Source organism: Podarcis filfolensis (assembly GCF_964270895.1).
Source record: "Podarcis filfolensis genome assembly, chromosome: 6".
In the NCBI taxonomy this organism is placed as follows: Eukaryota; Metazoa; Chordata; class Lepidosauria; order Squamata; family Lacertidae; genus Podarcis; species Podarcis filfolensis.
The window spans coordinates 71,649,271-71,667,671 of NC_139609.1; the positions used below are offsets into that span (position 1 = coordinate 71,649,271).

General features: G+C 39.0%; 1 protein-coding gene across 3 annotated transcripts in view; it reads left to right on the forward strand.

Annotated features, from left to right (window-relative positions):
* The window catches only part of ITCH (itchy E3 ubiquitin protein ligase), a 49,666-nt gene that overhangs the window by 22,158 nt on the left and 9,107 nt on the right, over positions 1-18,401 (forward strand). For all 3 annotated transcript variants that reach the window (XM_083618530.1, XM_083618532.1, XM_083618531.1), the window contains 12 exons: positions 645-687; positions 3,079-3,248; positions 4,057-4,279; positions 6,379-6,474; positions 7,339-7,513; positions 8,363-8,423; positions 9,491-9,575; positions 12,617-12,745; positions 13,474-13,546; positions 14,669-14,740; positions 15,003-15,091; positions 17,405-17,564. In XM_083618530.1, coding sequence (XP_083474656.1) covers positions 645-687; positions 3,079-3,248; positions 4,057-4,279; positions 6,379-6,474; positions 7,339-7,513; positions 8,363-8,423; positions 9,491-9,575; positions 12,617-12,745; positions 13,474-13,546; positions 14,669-14,740; positions 15,003-15,091; positions 17,405-17,564 — 1,376 coding nt within the window. The remainder of the gene's footprint in view (positions 1-644; positions 688-3,078; positions 3,249-4,056; positions 4,280-6,378; positions 6,475-7,338; positions 7,514-8,362; positions 8,424-9,490; positions 9,576-12,616; positions 12,746-13,473; positions 13,547-14,668; positions 14,741-15,002; positions 15,092-17,404; positions 17,565-18,401) is intronic.

Here is an 18,401-nt window from a genome sequence, read left to right on the forward strand (position 1 = left end):
CTGTTGCATCATATAACTAGTTGTTTATATTAAATAACATTTGTTATTGTTGGTAGCATTTGGCTTTTCTTGAAGAATGCATTGAACCCTGATAAGGACTGTAAGCCAAAGTGCTTTAGGTTACAAACCTATACATGCATGCTTGAGAGTACTGAAGACAGTGACTTGGCTTGCACATAACGCTAAGCCAAATCATGGCTAAGCATGAATGAGCACGCATACTGGTAGCCACAGTAAAAATTGCATCTGCTTTGCTGCTCCCCTGGTGCTTCTCCTACCACACTACCTGGAGCTAAGCCACAGTTTACCTTTGTGTTATGTCTGAAGCAGGGATCGTGGTTTGTCTCAATCCAGACAAGGTTTATTCTTGGTTAACTGCTTGTGGTCTGTCTGTGGGAGGCAAATGACCAAGAGAGCCAGTAATTCCCAATCTACCTTCTGCTCACTCCAGCTCTAAATACAAAAAAACTTTATCCATACTCTGTATTGGGGCTGTTGTGGGAACTCTGATCTCTTGCAATAATTAAAAGGCGAATGGCATATATTTTGACCAATAGTGAAAATCATGCTTATTGCTCATGTCTTTCCATAAAACAACACAAATGTTAAAATAAGTTTCCATTTCCTTATTTTTAATATTAAAGGTCCTGTGCAGAATGATGGCTCCAGGGCAAAAAATGAAACAAGGTAAGGTAGTTTTCCACATCTGCAGTGGAGTTGTGGAATGCTGATAGTTGTGATGTTTAAAGTGCTGAGATTTAGCAGTTTTGTAGATATTTCATAGTATTGGGAACTGGTTGGAAGTGGTCATGGGGATACAAGCATCCTTAGTAGTTTTAGTACAGTGACCTTAGTTTAAGAACAGCTTAGTTTATGAACAACTCGGATTAAGAAGTTTGTGAACTTTGCCTAGGAAGCAGAACATGTTCCGCTTCCTGTTGAGTGTGTTCCATGGGAAAGCACGCCTAGGTTTAAGAAGGCTTTGGTTTAAGAACTGAATTCCGGAATGGATTAAGTTCGTTAACCAAGGTACCACTAAATAAAAAAATTGTCCAGTAGCACCTTAGAGACCAACTAAGTATGTTCTGGGTATAAGCTTTTGTGTGCATGCACACTTCTTCAGATATGCACACAAAAGCTTATACCCAGAACATACTTAGTTGGTCTCTAAGGTACTACTGGACAATTTATTTATTTCGACTGCCTCAGACCAACACGGCTACCTATCTGAATCAAGGTACCACTGTAATTGTAAGAGTGCCTAGCCTGTAAAAATCATGGTTATAATAGACACACATTTCAAAAAAAAAAAAAAAGGAAGAAAAGGAAAGCAAAATCCAGCTTCTGTTCAGATCTTCACTAATAAATAATCATTTACTCAGGCAAAAGAGTTGGTGCACGCATATTTTTAAGATGGGATGGATGACATTCTTGTTTGGGATGACTTCCCCTTCTGGAGGCAGGCAAGGTCTTCACAGGGTCTTCAGAGCTTTTCATGTCTTCTCCAAGGGAAAGGAGCTCCGTGTTGTGGTCAGACGGTGAGGCCTGCAATGCAGGAATCCTTCCCACAGCCAACCCTGGGTGGGCTCGAACTACCAACCTTCTGGTTAGCAGCCAGACACACTGACCCACTGCACGATTAGTGCGACTTAATTGTATGCAATAGGATAAATACCTCTGTGTCTTATCCTTTCGATTCCTTTATTGCAGCCTGAAAAGCACATTGTTTGTGGTATAACTTGTAAACTGCAAGTAACAAAATATTTTATAATACCTGAGTTGACAATTTTAAAATTCCCACAAAGCATGAAGCAGCAAGATGAATTCTGAATATATTCCACTTGAAATAGTGTTTATTAGTGCCACTTGAAATATATGTCAAGCAGGATCATGGCCGTGTTTATGCTAAACTAAAATGTTGCTGCTAATGTTAGGCTCTTGACACTGTGAAGATTCTGACTATAAGCCTGTAAATAAATGGTGTAGTTAATTTTATGTGTAGTTTTTACTGCCTTAAATTATCAGAATCTTCCAATTGTGTTTTCTTAACACATTTTAATTAAAATATACATTTCGTTTGTTCAGGATATATCAAGAAACAAACTCATAACACATACACAAAACAATGTACATTTCAGTTGAAAAGTTAAATATGGATGTTTTTGTTAGCTATTACAAAAGTTCTTTGTGGTTATAATTGGTCACGATGTAATGATCATGACTAAAGCTTAATGATGGTTTGTTTTTTGTTCCGAGTCCAAGCTACTCAGAGCATTAACACTTGGCTCAGTTGCCTGAGACAGCCTCAGTTCATTTTAAACATTTTCTTGCTCATTATGCCTGAAATGCTTAGGTCTCTTTTCACAATGTCAACCTTCCACAATAATAAAAATAATTTATTTTACAAATGGTAAGCTATTTCATCTAGTCAGAAGTTTTTATCAGGGTGGCATTTCAAATAATTGCAGATTTGCAAATATTTGAATAAAATGTCCTGTATTTCTCTGACTCTTATAGAAGATTTGATATCTAAGGGGCACATTTCTTGTGGTTTAGGTTATTTTTCCCACTTGAAGTTTTTATAATTGAAAATAAAATGATTGTCAGTAGTTGGCTTGAGTATATGACAATTCAGCCATAACCCTACAGATGCTTTTTTGTTTGTTTGAAACCTACCTACCTATTTTATTTATTTGAGAGCTATCAACTCCTTACAGTTGCTATCAAATTTTCAGTATCAGTTACAAATACCAGGGTAGTTAGGAAGCTGTTGTAAAATTTGTAGCCTAAAATCTAAGCTGGAGAAAAATTAATTAAGCTACAGTGTTTGTTTTATCTTTAAGGTGAGCATTATGAGCCTCTGTGACTCATATTTCTGGTCCAGGAGCATATGTTTTTGATGGCATCACTGTTTATGATCATATTTATGTTTCTGAACTTTTATAAGAATAAGGTTCTAATTTGTTTATATGAATTGCGACAAGACTTCAATTAGGAATCTTCTTTTTCAGAATTGTTTTAACATTCAGTGAGATCTCCATGTCTCCATGATAATTTGTATTGTGCTTTCTCATAAAGGAACAATACAAATGATCCTGAAAGCTGTGAGTCTCCCGGGTCTAGTGACAGCAGAGCATCTAATGGCAATGATTCTCCATTAATTGCAAATGGCGGTTGTAAACCTGCTAGACCGCCTAGACCATCTCGGCCACCTCCACCTACTCCACGTAGACCCTCTGCTCCACCTGGTATGTCTGCAAGAGAAAAGTATCACTTTAAAAGCTCTTGAATGCAGTGTTTGTTTGAATTAAGTTTGTTCAATGTATTCTGCCCACTGCACTAGTGTATTAAAGCTGTGTCTAATATAATAAAAGATAATGCCACATGCATCCCCCCTCCAAAAAATTGTGGCTTAATTCATAATAAGCATGCTTTAGCATTTGTGAAGCCAGATATATTTCTGTCTGACCTTCAGCAAAGCATTCTTAAACTGCTGAAAGGAAAAGCTATACAGGTCAGAAGTGCATCATATGGTAATTCTGAGAACACACATTGTCCCATAGTTAAATTATGGAAGTTTTGTTCATACAAAATACTGAAGTAGCTTTATGTGACGCCTACTGAAGTTGCAGCCTGGAATTTTCTTTTCAAGGACTTCAGGCTTTCTGTGGTCAAGAGAAAGAGGCAACTGCTGCAAAAAGAATCTCTTTCATAGTGTTCTCTTAATCAGAGTACAGATTTCCTGTAAATGAAATAGAACAATGAGCCTAAGTAAGATTCAAGAAGGCTTTTCCATTTAGGGTTGAACTGAGTTCTGATAGGTTTGTGGAAATGTTGTTGAAAGAGTTTCTGCCATTGACTACTTTTATTTAGAAGTCTGGGAACTTAATAACTGCCGTGTACCAAGTAGTTACTTGAGGGCTTATCTGTTCTTGCTTTGCTGTACTGCTGTCTTGAGTCCATTTCAGGGAGACAGGTGGAGTATAAATAAATATACAATACTGGAATTAAAATAAACATAAATATTTGTCTTTTTCTTGTCTGTGTTCTTTGCAGCATGTGTCAATGGTACTTCCTCCACAGAATCAGAAGGGGCTAGTGCAGGATTGGTGCCAACTACAAGTTCAGCATTGGAACAAAACTCAGAGGGAGCAACAGCAGGAACGGGTGCTCCTGCAGCAGCTGCTTTGGCCACACCACCAATATCCAGACAAGTTCAGCCAGTAACTCCAGCTTCACAGCCACATCACACAGTTAGTCAAGGTCCTCTTCCACCTGGGTAAGAGTTTGATGCTCTTAGGTTTTATGTTATACATACGTCTCTAACACAAAATTTACTGCAAGATACAAGTTTCCTCCGTCTCATCCATTTGATTTCTAAAAGCACCAAAATATACTGTGCTTTATACAGTACATTGCATTTGCAGGGTGGAACTAAAAAAAAAGCCACAAAAGAGTTAAAGTAAAACCTATGTAATAATTAGAAAAAATAGAACACCAACACGGAAACGCTTGAGACAAGATGTGAGTTTTTAATTATTTAAAGCTGAGAGGTCAGCTAAATATTAAAGTGAAAGATACCATGAATTAACTTAGTTGAGAGAAATCACAGAGATGAGAAACAGCACAATGAGTGGAACTTTTTGTTCTAATTTTCATGAATTCACTCACTGCAGCTCCTTGTGCCATACACCTTTGCATTCTGTAGAGTCTGCAGACCACCAGGAATATCTTTTCAGGAAGGAAGAGGCAGGGAAGCCCTATTCCTACAAGTAGAACTCTTCACAGTTCTTGAAATCCAAGCTAATACAGAGAGACAATCAACAGACTTTATCTAGAGCAGTAATATGAGCTGAGAAAGGCAAGTATCAAAGATAATGATCATACTTTTCAGTCTTCGCAGCAAGTTTTGTTGCTTGAAGAAGTGAGCAAAGGCAAAAATGAATACAAGAGCATAAGATCCTTTTGTCTTTCTCCCTGTCTAAGAACTACTAAGTTCAGCACTTGGCTTATGGAAAAAGATACATTTGTTTATATCGTGACGGACTACCCCACAATACAGTGGTAAAAGGTAATCTGGCACAAGCACATAATTCCATCAGATCTGATAAATGACACACCCCAATAATAAGTTTTAGAAGCCTTTTTTTCCACCATGTCCATTCTCTGCAAAAAACTATTGTATGTGCCCAAATACGATGATGATCAGAATTTCAAAACTTCCATATTTGAGTACCAATACAAGAAAGCCAGTATGTTTATAAATACAGTTGAATGGCTGCAGTTTGAATATGTATAGTGAGAAATGGGTACAATTCTATGTGTGCAATATATATGGTAGCATGTGGCCACAGTGGGCCAATGTGGCTGCTGTTGCTTAGTGGGTTTGGAATCTAAATGCCTTGAAATTTTTGATCTTAAGTCAGTGTGATATGGTACAGGGTGGAGCTGAATATGTTTTCATGGAGTATGTTTTAAAGAAGCTCTGTGGTTCACTAAATTTCTAAAGCAAGAGTACATATTCAGAATCTCCAATAATGTTAGTCATGTCATAGCAGTTTAAAAGTATGCATTCTTCCTGAAAAATAGAAGTTTTGCCTTTCTGGATTAGGTCAAGATTCATTTAGTTCAGTGTGCTTTCTTCCACAATGGCTAGCTAGATATCCATAGGAAGTCTGTAAGTAAACGGGCACTAAGAAAAGAACTTCTGATCCACTGGTGGATTGTGGCCTACCCTTCATCCATACCTTATGAGATGGGAATTGTCAGACCTCAACCACAGGGATCGGGGTTCAGATCCTAACTTGTTGACTTTGGAGCAGACTTCTGTCAGCCTAACATAGTTTACAAGATTCATATAAGATCACAACAGATAATTCCCATATATGCCACTCTCTGCAACTTTGAGAAAGGAGGGGAACACTATAAAGATGACCGATAAATCCTATTCCTATAAAATGTGTCCAAGGGAAGGAATCACAGAATGTCCCTCAAGAGTTATATGGTACTAGTGTCATAAATACAAATGTAAAATTAAACCCTGGTCTTTGTCTTGTATAGAAACAAATGTGTTTGAAAATGCCATTTTATTAATTGTCACAATGAAGATTTAGTCCTACAGTAAGCCCGCAACTTACATGCATGGCAAAATAAAAATTAAAAGGAACAGGAAGGGGGTGGGGTTCAAGGAAAAATGACTTTGGCATTTTGACTATATGTGATTTTAGACGCAATCTCTGGAACGTAACCCCCGCCTAAGTGGCAGGCTTACTGTATACAAAACAGATCAGGGGACCATTTGGAAATAAGAACTACGAGAAAGCAACAAGGTGAATAGGTTGGCGCAATAGTACATACAAATTATTTGTGTATTTCCAGCTGGGAACAACGAGTGGATCAACATGGCCGAGTATATTACGTAGATCATGTTGAAAAAAGAACTACATGGGATAGGCCAGAACCTCTTCCCCCAGGGTGAGTCACTTGGTGATCTGTCAAACTGTGCTTGATAACATGCTTGAAGATGTCATTTCAAGCTTGCCATCTTCATGTCCAGCTTAGGTCCAGTTAAAATATTGCACTTCCGGATAGCTAAGTCAAGGTTTTGTGAAAAGAAAATGGGTCTAATTTGCCCTTTATTCTATGTATGTTGAAGCTTAAGACTGGCTGTAGAAATGTCAGTTATATTACGCCATGGGAGGCCAATGGTGGCACAAACCGCCAAAATCTGTGGCATTCCTTGGCAGGAACTGAGGTGCCTCTAGGCATGGATATGGTATGTATGTATGTATGTATGTATGTATGTATGTTTATTTATTTATTTATTTATTTATGAGTCAAAGACTTTATTAGGTTTCAAGGAATGTGATACATCGTGACATAAACATCTACGTAGCTCAGCCCTGTATCAAGAAATCATAAATGGAGAGCTCAGCAAAGCTTTGGTATATTTAAGCCTGCTATGCTGCTCACTGTTTCAGTAGAGGAGAATCAAAACCAGCCAAAGAAACTGGATGTGTTTGGGGTCTGCATCATAATGTTGTTGCATATGAAAGTGGTATATTCTCATCCTTTGGACTTGTAGCACACTTCTAGAGGTTTCAAAAAAAATGGCGGACCGATAAATAGATATTGCTACCTCAAATTAGGAAGTTCAGAGCAAAGTGCAGAACCTTTAATCAAATGATAAACCCCTTGGAATTGAGTAATAAGGTGACATAAAGCAAAATTATTGTGCTGACCCGCTTTGTCCTATTATGTTGAACAAGTGCTTCTGTCAGACTGTAGTCTACTGTGAAGTCAGTGCATTCATTTGACTATATCATCTGTGTTCTTTAGCTGGGAACGTCGAGTTGACAACATGGGGCGGATTTACTATGTTGACCATTTCACCAGAACAACAACCTGGCAGCGGCCAACTTTGGAATCTGTCCGGAATTATGAACAGTGGCAACTTCAGCGCAGCCAGCTTCAAGGAGCTATGCAACAATTTAACCAGAGGTTTATATATGGGGTGAGAACACTGAGGATTGGGCTGGAATTCATATTGGCATAACATCTGCTAATGCAGATTAACTCAACAGCACTTGCTCTATCCTCAGCCTAGAATTTCTAATAAGTAATCACTAATACTTTACAGACAGCAAAAAATAGAGTAGAATCTAAATAAAACAGGGTGATTGATTGCTACACATGGAAGTTACTCATTTCCATCCAAACATTTCAATGGAAATTTCTTTAGTATACAAAGTATAACCTGTTTGTCAGATTTAGTTGTAGTTTAAATTGATCCCAGAGGGTTACAAAGCAAATATATTTTGCCTATGGCTTCTTACTTTTTTGCAAGCAAACATTGTCATGTTAATTCAAGCAGCTGTAGGCAAGCGCAGAGTTACTGGCAAGTTTTGTTCAAGGCATAGTGAGAGCATATTTTGATTAAACTTCACAGGATGCCATCCTTGGAAACCATATTATCAGGCCTGTGGCTTGGTATTTTTATTTTCTGCATAATTGGATGAAAGTAGGTTGCCTCTACTGAGGAGCGGAAGTCTGTCAGATTCCAGAAAGGTGGATGCAGTGGTTGTCCCACAAGGGCAGACATATTATCATTTTGGGATGATAAAATCCTATTCCTTTCCTAGTTTTTGTGGGCATTTGCTTGGAAAAGTGAGAAAGGTACCGATGGGTAAGAAACTTGCCAAAGTTAAAACAAATAGGCCCAGGGACTATCTGGTTAGGTGATTTTACTTTCATTACAAAAAGGTAGAAAGGTCTTTTAAAAAATAAAAAGTATAATGTATATGATTTATCCAAGCTTAGATTTTTCAGTCAGTAGTTTACAGTATGCTTTTTGTGATTGCAGAATCAAGACTTCACACAGAACAAAGAATTTGATCCTCTTGGTCCCCTGCCACATGGATGGGGTAAGGTCTTTAAAAGTTCTGGTTCTCAACATCACATATATAGTGGTCCAAGCCAACATGGAGTTTAGCTATTGCTCTGCCATCATGAGGTGTTTGTTTTTTTATTGCACTCTGATGACTCCAGAAACCTGATAAAAGTAGAAGTGTTTACTTGGGGATCACAATAATATCACTTCAAATTCAGAGCTCTCCGGCCATCCAGACTGCAAATCTCAGTAGGTGTTGGGCAGTCTTTGTAGATAAATTGTGTTCATATCGCAAGAGGAATAGTGTAATATGTACCACAGCTCATCTGAGAAGCATAAAGACCCATTGGTTGGCATCCATCTGCTTCAGGAGGCAATGGAAGAGTGTGCCTTCAGACCTATATTTCATACATATTATAGTCTCTTGTCATTGAGTTGGTATACAATTCTAGGGACCTCTATTAGTTTAGTAGCAGAATCATAAGTAACGGTGTTTCACCTAGGACAGGAATCTGAGCCCTGCTCTCACAACCAATCATCTGTACTGCTATCTATACTGTTGACCTGTGCAAGGTTCTCCCTGAAGGAGATGTCCTTGACTTGGATATAAAGTGCTGTTCCACTGAGGTTTCATGAACTAGGAAGTTAAGATGATGGAACACAATGTATTCATTAGTTGGATGATATGTTCAAATAGCTGGTATGAAATACTAAGTTTCCACACTGGGCATTTGGGCACAATTCAAGTCAAAGGTGGGAGAAGAACTGCCAAACACATGGGGTTCTATCTAAAGAACTGCTTGCACAAGGTGAACGTCCTTTCCCTCCTGCCCTCTGCTTCCCCTTGTGTCCCTACAGAAAAGATCACGCTTAGGCAAGCTGCCTCTGCCAGATTTCCTGTTCCCACTGTTCTGCCTCCCAAGTCTTTTATGAGGGCCCCCAACCCTTAAGAGGTTTTTTGTTGGCAGAGAGTTCTGCAGAGGGGAGAAAGAAGTGAGATATTCCCCATAGGTCCTGGCATATATAATTCACTGCTATTATCTTAACGTTAAAACGATATGTCCATGGTAACTAAAATGGTCCTAATTTATATTCCCTCAGAAAAGAGAACAGACGCCAATGGCAGAGTATATTTTGTCAATCACAATACACGCATCACACAGTGGGAAGATCCCAGAAGCCAAGGGTAAGCTTTTTCTCTTCTCTTAATAGTCTTCAGAACATAATCCAAAATCAAGCACTATTTACTACTATTTCTAAACTTTCCTTCATCCCAAAGAGATTCCCCAGCAAATAATAAATACATAGCTCAAGATATATGAAAACCAAAACGCATATATATTCTGATTAGCAATCATGATGAACAAAATCATTCTTTGCTCATCTCCCCCAAAGAACCTGATGGACAAAACTATTTTTACCTGACTACAACAAGCTGTTTTTGAGGGGGACAACTGTATTACTAATGGGAGGGTGTTCCAAAATGAAGGTGCCATAGCAGAGAAGGCCATATCCCAGGTCCCTGCATAATGTACCACAGGCATAGGTGGGATCATGAATAGGACCTGCTCTGCAGATTTTAAGTCTAAGAGTGAGATATATTGGCAGAAGTTCTTCATCAAGTACTTGGGGCCCAGGCTATATAGGGTTTGATATACCAGAATCAAAACCTTAAGTTGGGCCCATCAGCGAACAGGCAGCCAGTGCAGTTCTTAAGATTTGTTGAGATATGGTCCCACTTTGCAGTGCCACTCAGCTGATGGATGCATTGTCAGTAGCTCCAGCTTCTAGACCATCTTCAAGGACAGCCTCATTTAGAACTCATTGCAGTAGTGCTAAATGGGAGGTTAACGTAGCCATAGTGGTCCATGCTGTGGTATCTTGGTTCAGGAAGGACTATAGTTGGTGAACCAGCCCTAGCTGGAAATAGGCACTTCTTGCCCCGGAGCCACCTGAGCTTGCAGTTGAAAGTGCTGGTTCCCAGAGCACCCCCAGCTACACACCTTGTTCTTTAGGAGGAGTGTGGTGCCAACTAACACAGGTTGCCTCAATTCCTAAATATAAGAACTATCAGCACCTGCATCATGTCCAGATTCAATCTAAGTTGGGATTGAATCAGCCCATTATCACCTCCAGACACTAGTAAAGTGGTATGGAGAGAGCGAGAGCTGGATATTATCTGCATACTAGGTATGCTGTTCTCCAAATCTCCAGATGACACTTCCTAGCAGCTTTACATAGATGTTAAAAAGTGTGGGGTACAGAATGGAACCCCACAGGACCCCATAGCACAAATGCCAAAAGACAAAGCAGCAGTCTGCCCTTGCTGCTACTCTGGTGGTGGTCCTGCAGATAGGAGCAGTGCCTCCAACTCACAGAACCACTCCAGGAGAACCATGCACTCCCCATGTTTCTTTCTCCATACAGGTTATCAGTCAGGGCTGCTGGGGCTGTTTCAGTGCCCAAACCACTAGGTTGAAATGGATCTAAACTGAGATAAGGCTAGATTTTAGACTACTAAAGCATGTTGCTTATCAAAAGTGTATTCCATGAAATTATCTCACCGTAGGTCCTAAAAGTCATTTTCATAACTCACAATGTCTGGACAGTTTTATCCTAAAGTATTTCCTACTATGTTCCATTAACTGTGTTGTGTTCTGATCCATGTATACGATGCACTTTTTCTATGCCAATAAAGGAGATAGATTGATTTTTTTTAAAAGTGTATTGAGAACATGAGGGGAAAGTAGCAGATATGAGGAAGTGGTTTCTTAAGAGGAATATTTCTTGTTGAAACAAAACATAAGAAAATTATTACTAGAAGAACCAAAAAGGAAATCGTCATATTTGCATCCAACACACAATAAAAACATTTCTTGCACTCAATATTATTTATTTCATTTCATATCATATCCTGTTATGTATTTCATATCCAGTCTTAGTGAGTTGGTGGGTAAAAGAACGTATTGCATCTAGTGCAGTGTTACAAATTACATGCTGGCGACTCAGCATATTATACAACTTTTGACTCATTTTGCCATTCTTTTATTGGCTAACCTAATAACATGATCAAAGGCGGAGATCTCAAAGGTCATGTGTCGTCATCTGCCTGAATGCAGGTGTTCTTAGCACCCCCTTTCTGCTGCACAAAGAACCCTCTGAAGCTGCATTCCCAAAGGCACAGGTGCTCATTGCTGCAATAGAAAGTCAGAAATCCGCCTTGCACACATGGAAGAACTTTGCCTCCTTGGATCTCAGCCAGAGTCTTGCAGAGACTTGTTTTCGATAAGCATTCTACTCCTATTCCTTATTTCATATCTTGCTAGAGTTCTTCAAAAAAGGAGGAATGGAAAAATATCTTAATATTTTAAAGGCATAGTAGATACTCTCTAGAATATCTCCGAGAAGGATTAGAAAGTAATACATATTTGAGGCCTTAAAAACAGGCATTGTGCTAAATAATCTTCAGGTGTATCCCGGACCTGCACTTCTGTAATCCTGTGAGGATTTCTCCCCAAACACTTAAATACTCTGAATACACTGGCAAATGACCTGTTTATACACCTCTTACATGTAATAATCCCTGTTCTACATTTAGATAACATTAGCAGAGAGGGGAAATGAAGGATACACCCGCATGAAGCTCTCTGAGTTCTTTTGTGATCAACAGATAACTAAGGCAGGATCTAGACACATAAAAAAAAGTTTCAGGAAAACACGTTATAAAGCTCATAATGGAAAATCACATTGGTGAAAGATCAAACTCTACTGCGCCATCTGGTGTTTATAAAGCAGTTATAACGATATAATTGACTTCGAGTATAGCTGAGACCTAGGTAACAAGCAAACAGGGTGTAACCCACACATCAGCCTACATTCCGTGAGCAGGATAGAAAGTATTTCTGAGTCTTCTCTTACTAGGCTGTCTGGTGTAATGTTTAGTTTTTCTTCCCTATTCTGATTCCGTGTGATTAATTGTAATAACACATGCTCTCTTTTGAGATACGGGGTAGGCATTTAACTTCTTGACAAACTGTTTTCCATTTTGGATTTGTGGTGTTAGCTGTGCATTCCTTAGAGCTCAGTATAACTAAGAGTTCGATTTACTATCTTGGGTCTAATAAAGCTAAATGAAATACCTGGAATAAAAATGGAACAGTACCTTTTACTATGTGTGAAAAATATGTATAATGAGATTCATGTGTTGTGTATATATTGTTTCTGCAGTCAATTAAATGAGAAACCTTTGCCAGAGGGCTGGGAGATGAGATTCACTGTAGATGGAATTCCATATTTTGTGGATCACAATAGAAGAACAACTACCTATATCGATCCTCGTACTGGGAAATCGGCTCTGTAAGCTTTCTTACTACAATTTTGTATTACTGCTACTTTCTTTCTACTATTGGCATCTGTTATACACACTGCTGGATAGCCGTACGATTAAATTTGGTTACCTTTGGTGGTGAAAACGAATGATGCTGTTCTTGAAATGTTAGAAGAGTTTGTTCAACAACTTGCCTAAGGTTTTTTTATGTGCTATTAAATGTTAAATACTTCTTTTATTTATAAAATAATATACACCAGTTTTTCCTTTAGTACTTATTTAACCTGCGCTTCAGCGTTTTATCAGTTTTGCTTCAAAGACCCCAAAGATTAAATTTCAAATCAGAGAATTCCCAGTTTACTCTTCACTCATCTTACTCCCTCTATCCCCCTCCACCCTTCCCTTTTAATCACACCTACTTAATGGAATGGTGAAAGTAAGAGAGGCAGTAGCAGTCAGGTTGAGGTAAGAGAAGAGGGGGAAATAGGATCAACTGGCTGCTACCATGCTAGGGGGAAAGGCTACAGAGGCCCGTGGAAAATTACAACTCCTCGGTGTACTAGTAGAATGCCACTGAGTAAAGGGAAGAAGGGAGATGATTTTGTTCCTAAGGAATAATTTACCTAGCTATATTGTAGCTATATGTGCTTCCACAAAACAAACCTTCCTTTTGTTGAATCAGTTAACTAGGCAAGGAACTGAAATGGATGACAATTGCACAACTGTATTCCAGTGATTTTTTTACTTCTGTTTTCAGAGATAATGGACCCCAGATAGCATATGTTCGTGATTTCAAAGCAAAGGTCCAATACTTCCGGTTTTGGTGTCAGGTAAGTTATGTTTTATTTTGGGGAAAGAGTTTTACCGCAAGTTTCTAGTGAGTCCATTGTCATAATCTGTGTTACATAGTATGTATGTTTCTAAAAGTTCCACAAACCCCATGCCCTGTGGGATTTCACGAGGCTTCGTGAAATTGTGGTGGCAGTAACTCTGTTGGACATCCCAAAGAAGAGTGGGGAGAGAGGTTACTCAGAATCTTCCACTGCACTATCCTCTACATTAACAAATGAATATTAATGAGAATAACTGTGATAATTTGCCATCAGATAAAAGCATTATCTTAGAGTTTGTCTTACATGCAAACTCAAAAACATCCTTAGAAGTTTTTGGCCACAGGGCAGTCATTAAATAATTAAACTTTGTCAGGTGAAAGCATTAGTAAACTAGATGAATGCACAAAGGAGTAAGCTTCTCTCAGCATAAGTTCGAATTGGAGTTGTTTTACAAAATAAAGTTTACAGAGCTTCTATTTTCACTGTGTATATTTGGAATTATTCATGAACATCAGTGGGAATACCATCCACATACAACAGCTTTATTTCACTGGCAATATCTAGCAATGGTGTCAATGGCCTCTTTTCAAGGATATGTGTATGCAGTAATACATTGTAAGCAGCTAGTACCACACATGGGAAAATAATTCACAGTTGCACCTATCTCTGTAAAACAGGGGAGGGGAACCTTTGGTCCTCTGGATATTGTGGGTCTACCACTCCCATCAGCCCCAGCCAGCATGGCCAATGGTCAAGGACGATGGGGATTGTAGTCAAGCAGCATTTAGAGGACCACAGGTTCCCCACACCTGGCACAGATGGAAACACATCAATCTATTCCATTCATTTATGGTAGATCTGCCCTATGTGTTAGATCTGCCTGCATTCAGATTCATAGCTGACGTGCACATGTGGAAGGGATATCTTAGGATTCTTTTTTCTAACCATACACAGTTGCATCTGGCACACTTCCATATCTGTAAATGCTATACTGTACATGCAAACCAGTTCACATATGTGCAACCAGGGTTTCTTGAATTCAGTATTTTCATATACTTTATCATCTATTGTCCTATTATGTAGTTGGCTTGTCTTTCAAATCTGCTTCTTACATTTTAGCAATTGGCCCTGCCCCAGCACATTAAAATCACAGTGAGCAGAAAAACATTGTTTGAAGATTCATTTCAGCAGGTAATTGAGCTGTGTTTCAGTACTTAAAGCATTGTAAAATGTGTGGAGTATGTGTATTTGATCTGAACTATGTTTCACCCCTCTCTAATCTGTTCAATGTCAACCTTCCTCTCTAAATGGCCTATTAAATGTTTCAGGGATCTGCTGATCCAGAATAAATGAGTAAAACAGCAAAACCACCATATACCAGTGTCCATTTTAATGTGCATGACTGTGTGAACAATTATTAGAATGTTAATCTTCTAATACTTCTTCCACTAAGATAATGAGCCTCAGCCCTGCGGACCTACGAAGACGTTTGTGGGTCATTTTCCCTGGAGAAGAAGGATTAGATTATGGAGGTGTTGCACGGTAGGGATGTCTTACTATGTAAAACAAATTGAACCATAGGCACTTGAAATTGTTTGGTAGGAAAGCTTTTTAGACAACTCTGAGGGGTTTACATTTTTTAAAAACCGTGACCCTTTTCTTTGGAAAGTTCTATCTAATTTGGGGTTTAACTTGTCAGTATCCGGGAAAGGGAAACTTGCAGATTTAAAGCTTGCGTGTGTGTTATATACACAACTTTTCAGTAAACAAATTTGGGCTCTAGTATCATGGATAACATTACAGTGGTGCCTCGCAAGACGAAATTAATTCGTTCCGCGAATTTTTTCATCTAGCAAATTTTTCATCTTGCGAAGCACAAAATCCCATAGGAATGCATTGAAAATCAATTAATGCGTTCCTATGGTCAAAAAAAGTCCAAACAAAGCCAAATTTGGTACAACAAGAGTTTATTAAGTGCTCTTTAAAGTCACACATACTGTAAAGAGCATTTCAAAATTCAAACCCATAATTTTTTTTTTTAAAACAGCAGAGTGGCCCAATGGTCACAGAAAATCATAAAAATGCAGAAAAAAAACACAAGCTTCCAGATTCTTGCAAACCCCTCCCCAACTGTTCCCCCAGCCACCCAGCACACAGAAATTCAAATCCAGAATTTTTTTAAAAAAACAGCAGAGTGCCCCAATGGTCACAAAAAATCATAAAAATGCAGAAAAAACACACAAGCTTCCAGATTCTTGCAGACCCCTCCCCAACACCAAGTCCTTGAATTCCAAACACCCCAACCCAAAATCCAAAACCCCCCAAAAAAGTTTTAAAAGCTTAACTTACCAAATGGCTGCAAAAGAAGTTTTGGAAAAGCTTCAAAAATCACCAAAGTCTTTTAAAACCTCAAAAAGGCTACTATGTACACTGCGTTCTATGAGTTGCTCCTCGAAGTCAAGTCGCAACTGTATTAACGGTGTTAAGAAAAAGGAAACAAACTTGCAGGACGTTTTCGTCTTGCGAAGCAAGCCCATAGGGAAATTCGTCTTGCGAAGCAGCTCAAAAAACGGAAAACCCTTTCGTCTAGCGAGTTTTCCGTCTTGCGAGGCATTCGTCTTGCGGGGCACCACTGTAATATCATTGGTGAGAAAGCTTCAGCCTTTAATATCATTGGTGAGAAAGCTTCAGCCTGTGGACCTAATTAGCATTCCTAATTTGACTGCAAACCATTCCTATTCACCCCACGCATGACATCACATGGCTGCAAGGGAACAATAAGGAGCTTGAAGTGTGCTCTCAGTTGTGCCTTGGCAAAACATGCCTGCAAATGGGCATTTTCCTTCAACAGACTTTGCTGGTTCGCAGAGGGAAATTGACTCTTTACAGGCACAGTTTGAGTCCAATTAGCTGGTCACTGCCAACAGTAGGCCCCTTTGAAGTTGTCACCGATTTTGACAAGTGGGTGGCACCACCCAGCTGTCAAAGTAGCCTTTGTGGGGAGGACATGTTCTGGCCTTTGGGTTGAATCCAGTTCCCTACCCCTGACTTACATCTTCATGTGTCCTGGTAAGATTTGTATCAGCTGAGTTGGGCTAGACTCACAATACTTGGTTCTTTAGCTGATGTAGCAAAAAAAAATTGATAACCACTAAAACTGATCCCTAGTTTTGTGTTTTTGTGGCACTCAAAATAACCATACCTTTAGTGCTGGGTCAGTCCTTCATTATACATATAACTATCTTTAAAATGATTTTATCTACTCTGGCTATACTGATTGTAAGTGTCTATTCTAAAGCCAAATAACCCAGCATATCAGTCAATACACTCTTCAGCTTAAAAAAATGTAAAGTCAGCATCAGTATTTATAAACTGAACATCTGATTCCACATCAGAAGTCGCAGGGCTGCATCTTGGACATAATTAATTTCACTCAATATTGTGACATTGTTTAAGATATGTACATGGGCATTGCAAGAATAGTGTTGGCCTGTTTATAAAGAGAACCCTGAGTTCCCATATGCAAAAGAAAAATGATAAGCCTCAAACAGTACCGCATGTAGGAGCTGAACCCAGCATAAGTAAATTGCTAATTATCTGCATCTGAACCTTGAGTAATCCTAGTCTTTTTAGAAGCACCGGAATTTCTATAACTGAGAACTACTTTTGGTGTCCTATCGAAGCACTTGACGTGCTCATTCCAACTAGCTGTGGGCAGGCTGAACATAATAGATTGCCCCAATAGTTTTATGTTAGCTTTGGAGGTTAAATTAGCACTATGGAATCTGTACACAATGTCTAAACCTAATACTTGGTTCTTGTGGTGTTGACTGTGAGTTCTTTATGTGGTTTCAGGGAATGGTTCTTTCTGTTGTCGCATGAAGTGCTGAACCCAATGTATTGCCTGTTTGAATATGCAGGAAAGGATAACTACTGCCTACAGATAAATCCAGCTTCTTACATCAATCCAGACCACCTGAAATACTTCCACTTTATTGGCAGATTTATTGCCATGGTGAGTTCAGAGCACAAAATAATAAATAGGGGAGTTTCTGGGAACATAGTAAGGACAAGCTGAAAGTTTCCTGGTAGAATGAGGATTTTTTTGATTTTTTTCTTAATGTGTAACAGAAACTCTTAAGTCCGCATGTGGGGCCAGGGGAACCTAGACTGAAAAAACCCACTCTTGACAAGAGGGATTACCACGTTGTTTGCAGTGCAGTGCGTTGCACTCTTACACTCTAGTGTATTTTAAAACATACCAGGTGCTTAATTCTGTTTCTTTTCCTTAATGCTTGCGACAGTGAAAACATGCTTGGTCATGCTTGTGCTGTGCTGTAAATTTGGTTTATTATTTGATTTTTTTCAAATTGTTTTATTATGAATTGTGTATTTTTAAGTTGCACCCTACTCTAGGGCTGGTTTTAATGAAGTACGGGTTATAGGCCACCCGAGTATAATAAATAATGACTTGAATCCATTGATTTCAATGGCTATACTGTTGAGTGTGGCTTTGCTGGATATCATCCATATTAGCCTACAGCTCCAAAATGTATAGTATCTTATACCAATTTTCCAGTAAAAGCACCACCTGAAAATTCTGCCTGAGTGGAGGGGGGGGGGAAAGCCCTCTTGCGCAAGGGGAAATCCTTGCACAAGGGTTCCACAGATGGGATTCATTAGGTGAATCCCACCCATAATCTGTATCATGGGGAATTATAGCCTATTTCACACAGGGAGGGATTATACCTCACGTTTTCTGTGCTTCCCCTTTCTCTTGTCACCAGTAACCATCAACACAGCACATCCACCTAAGGAAATAGTTACTGGTTTTCGAGTGACTTTAAGATGG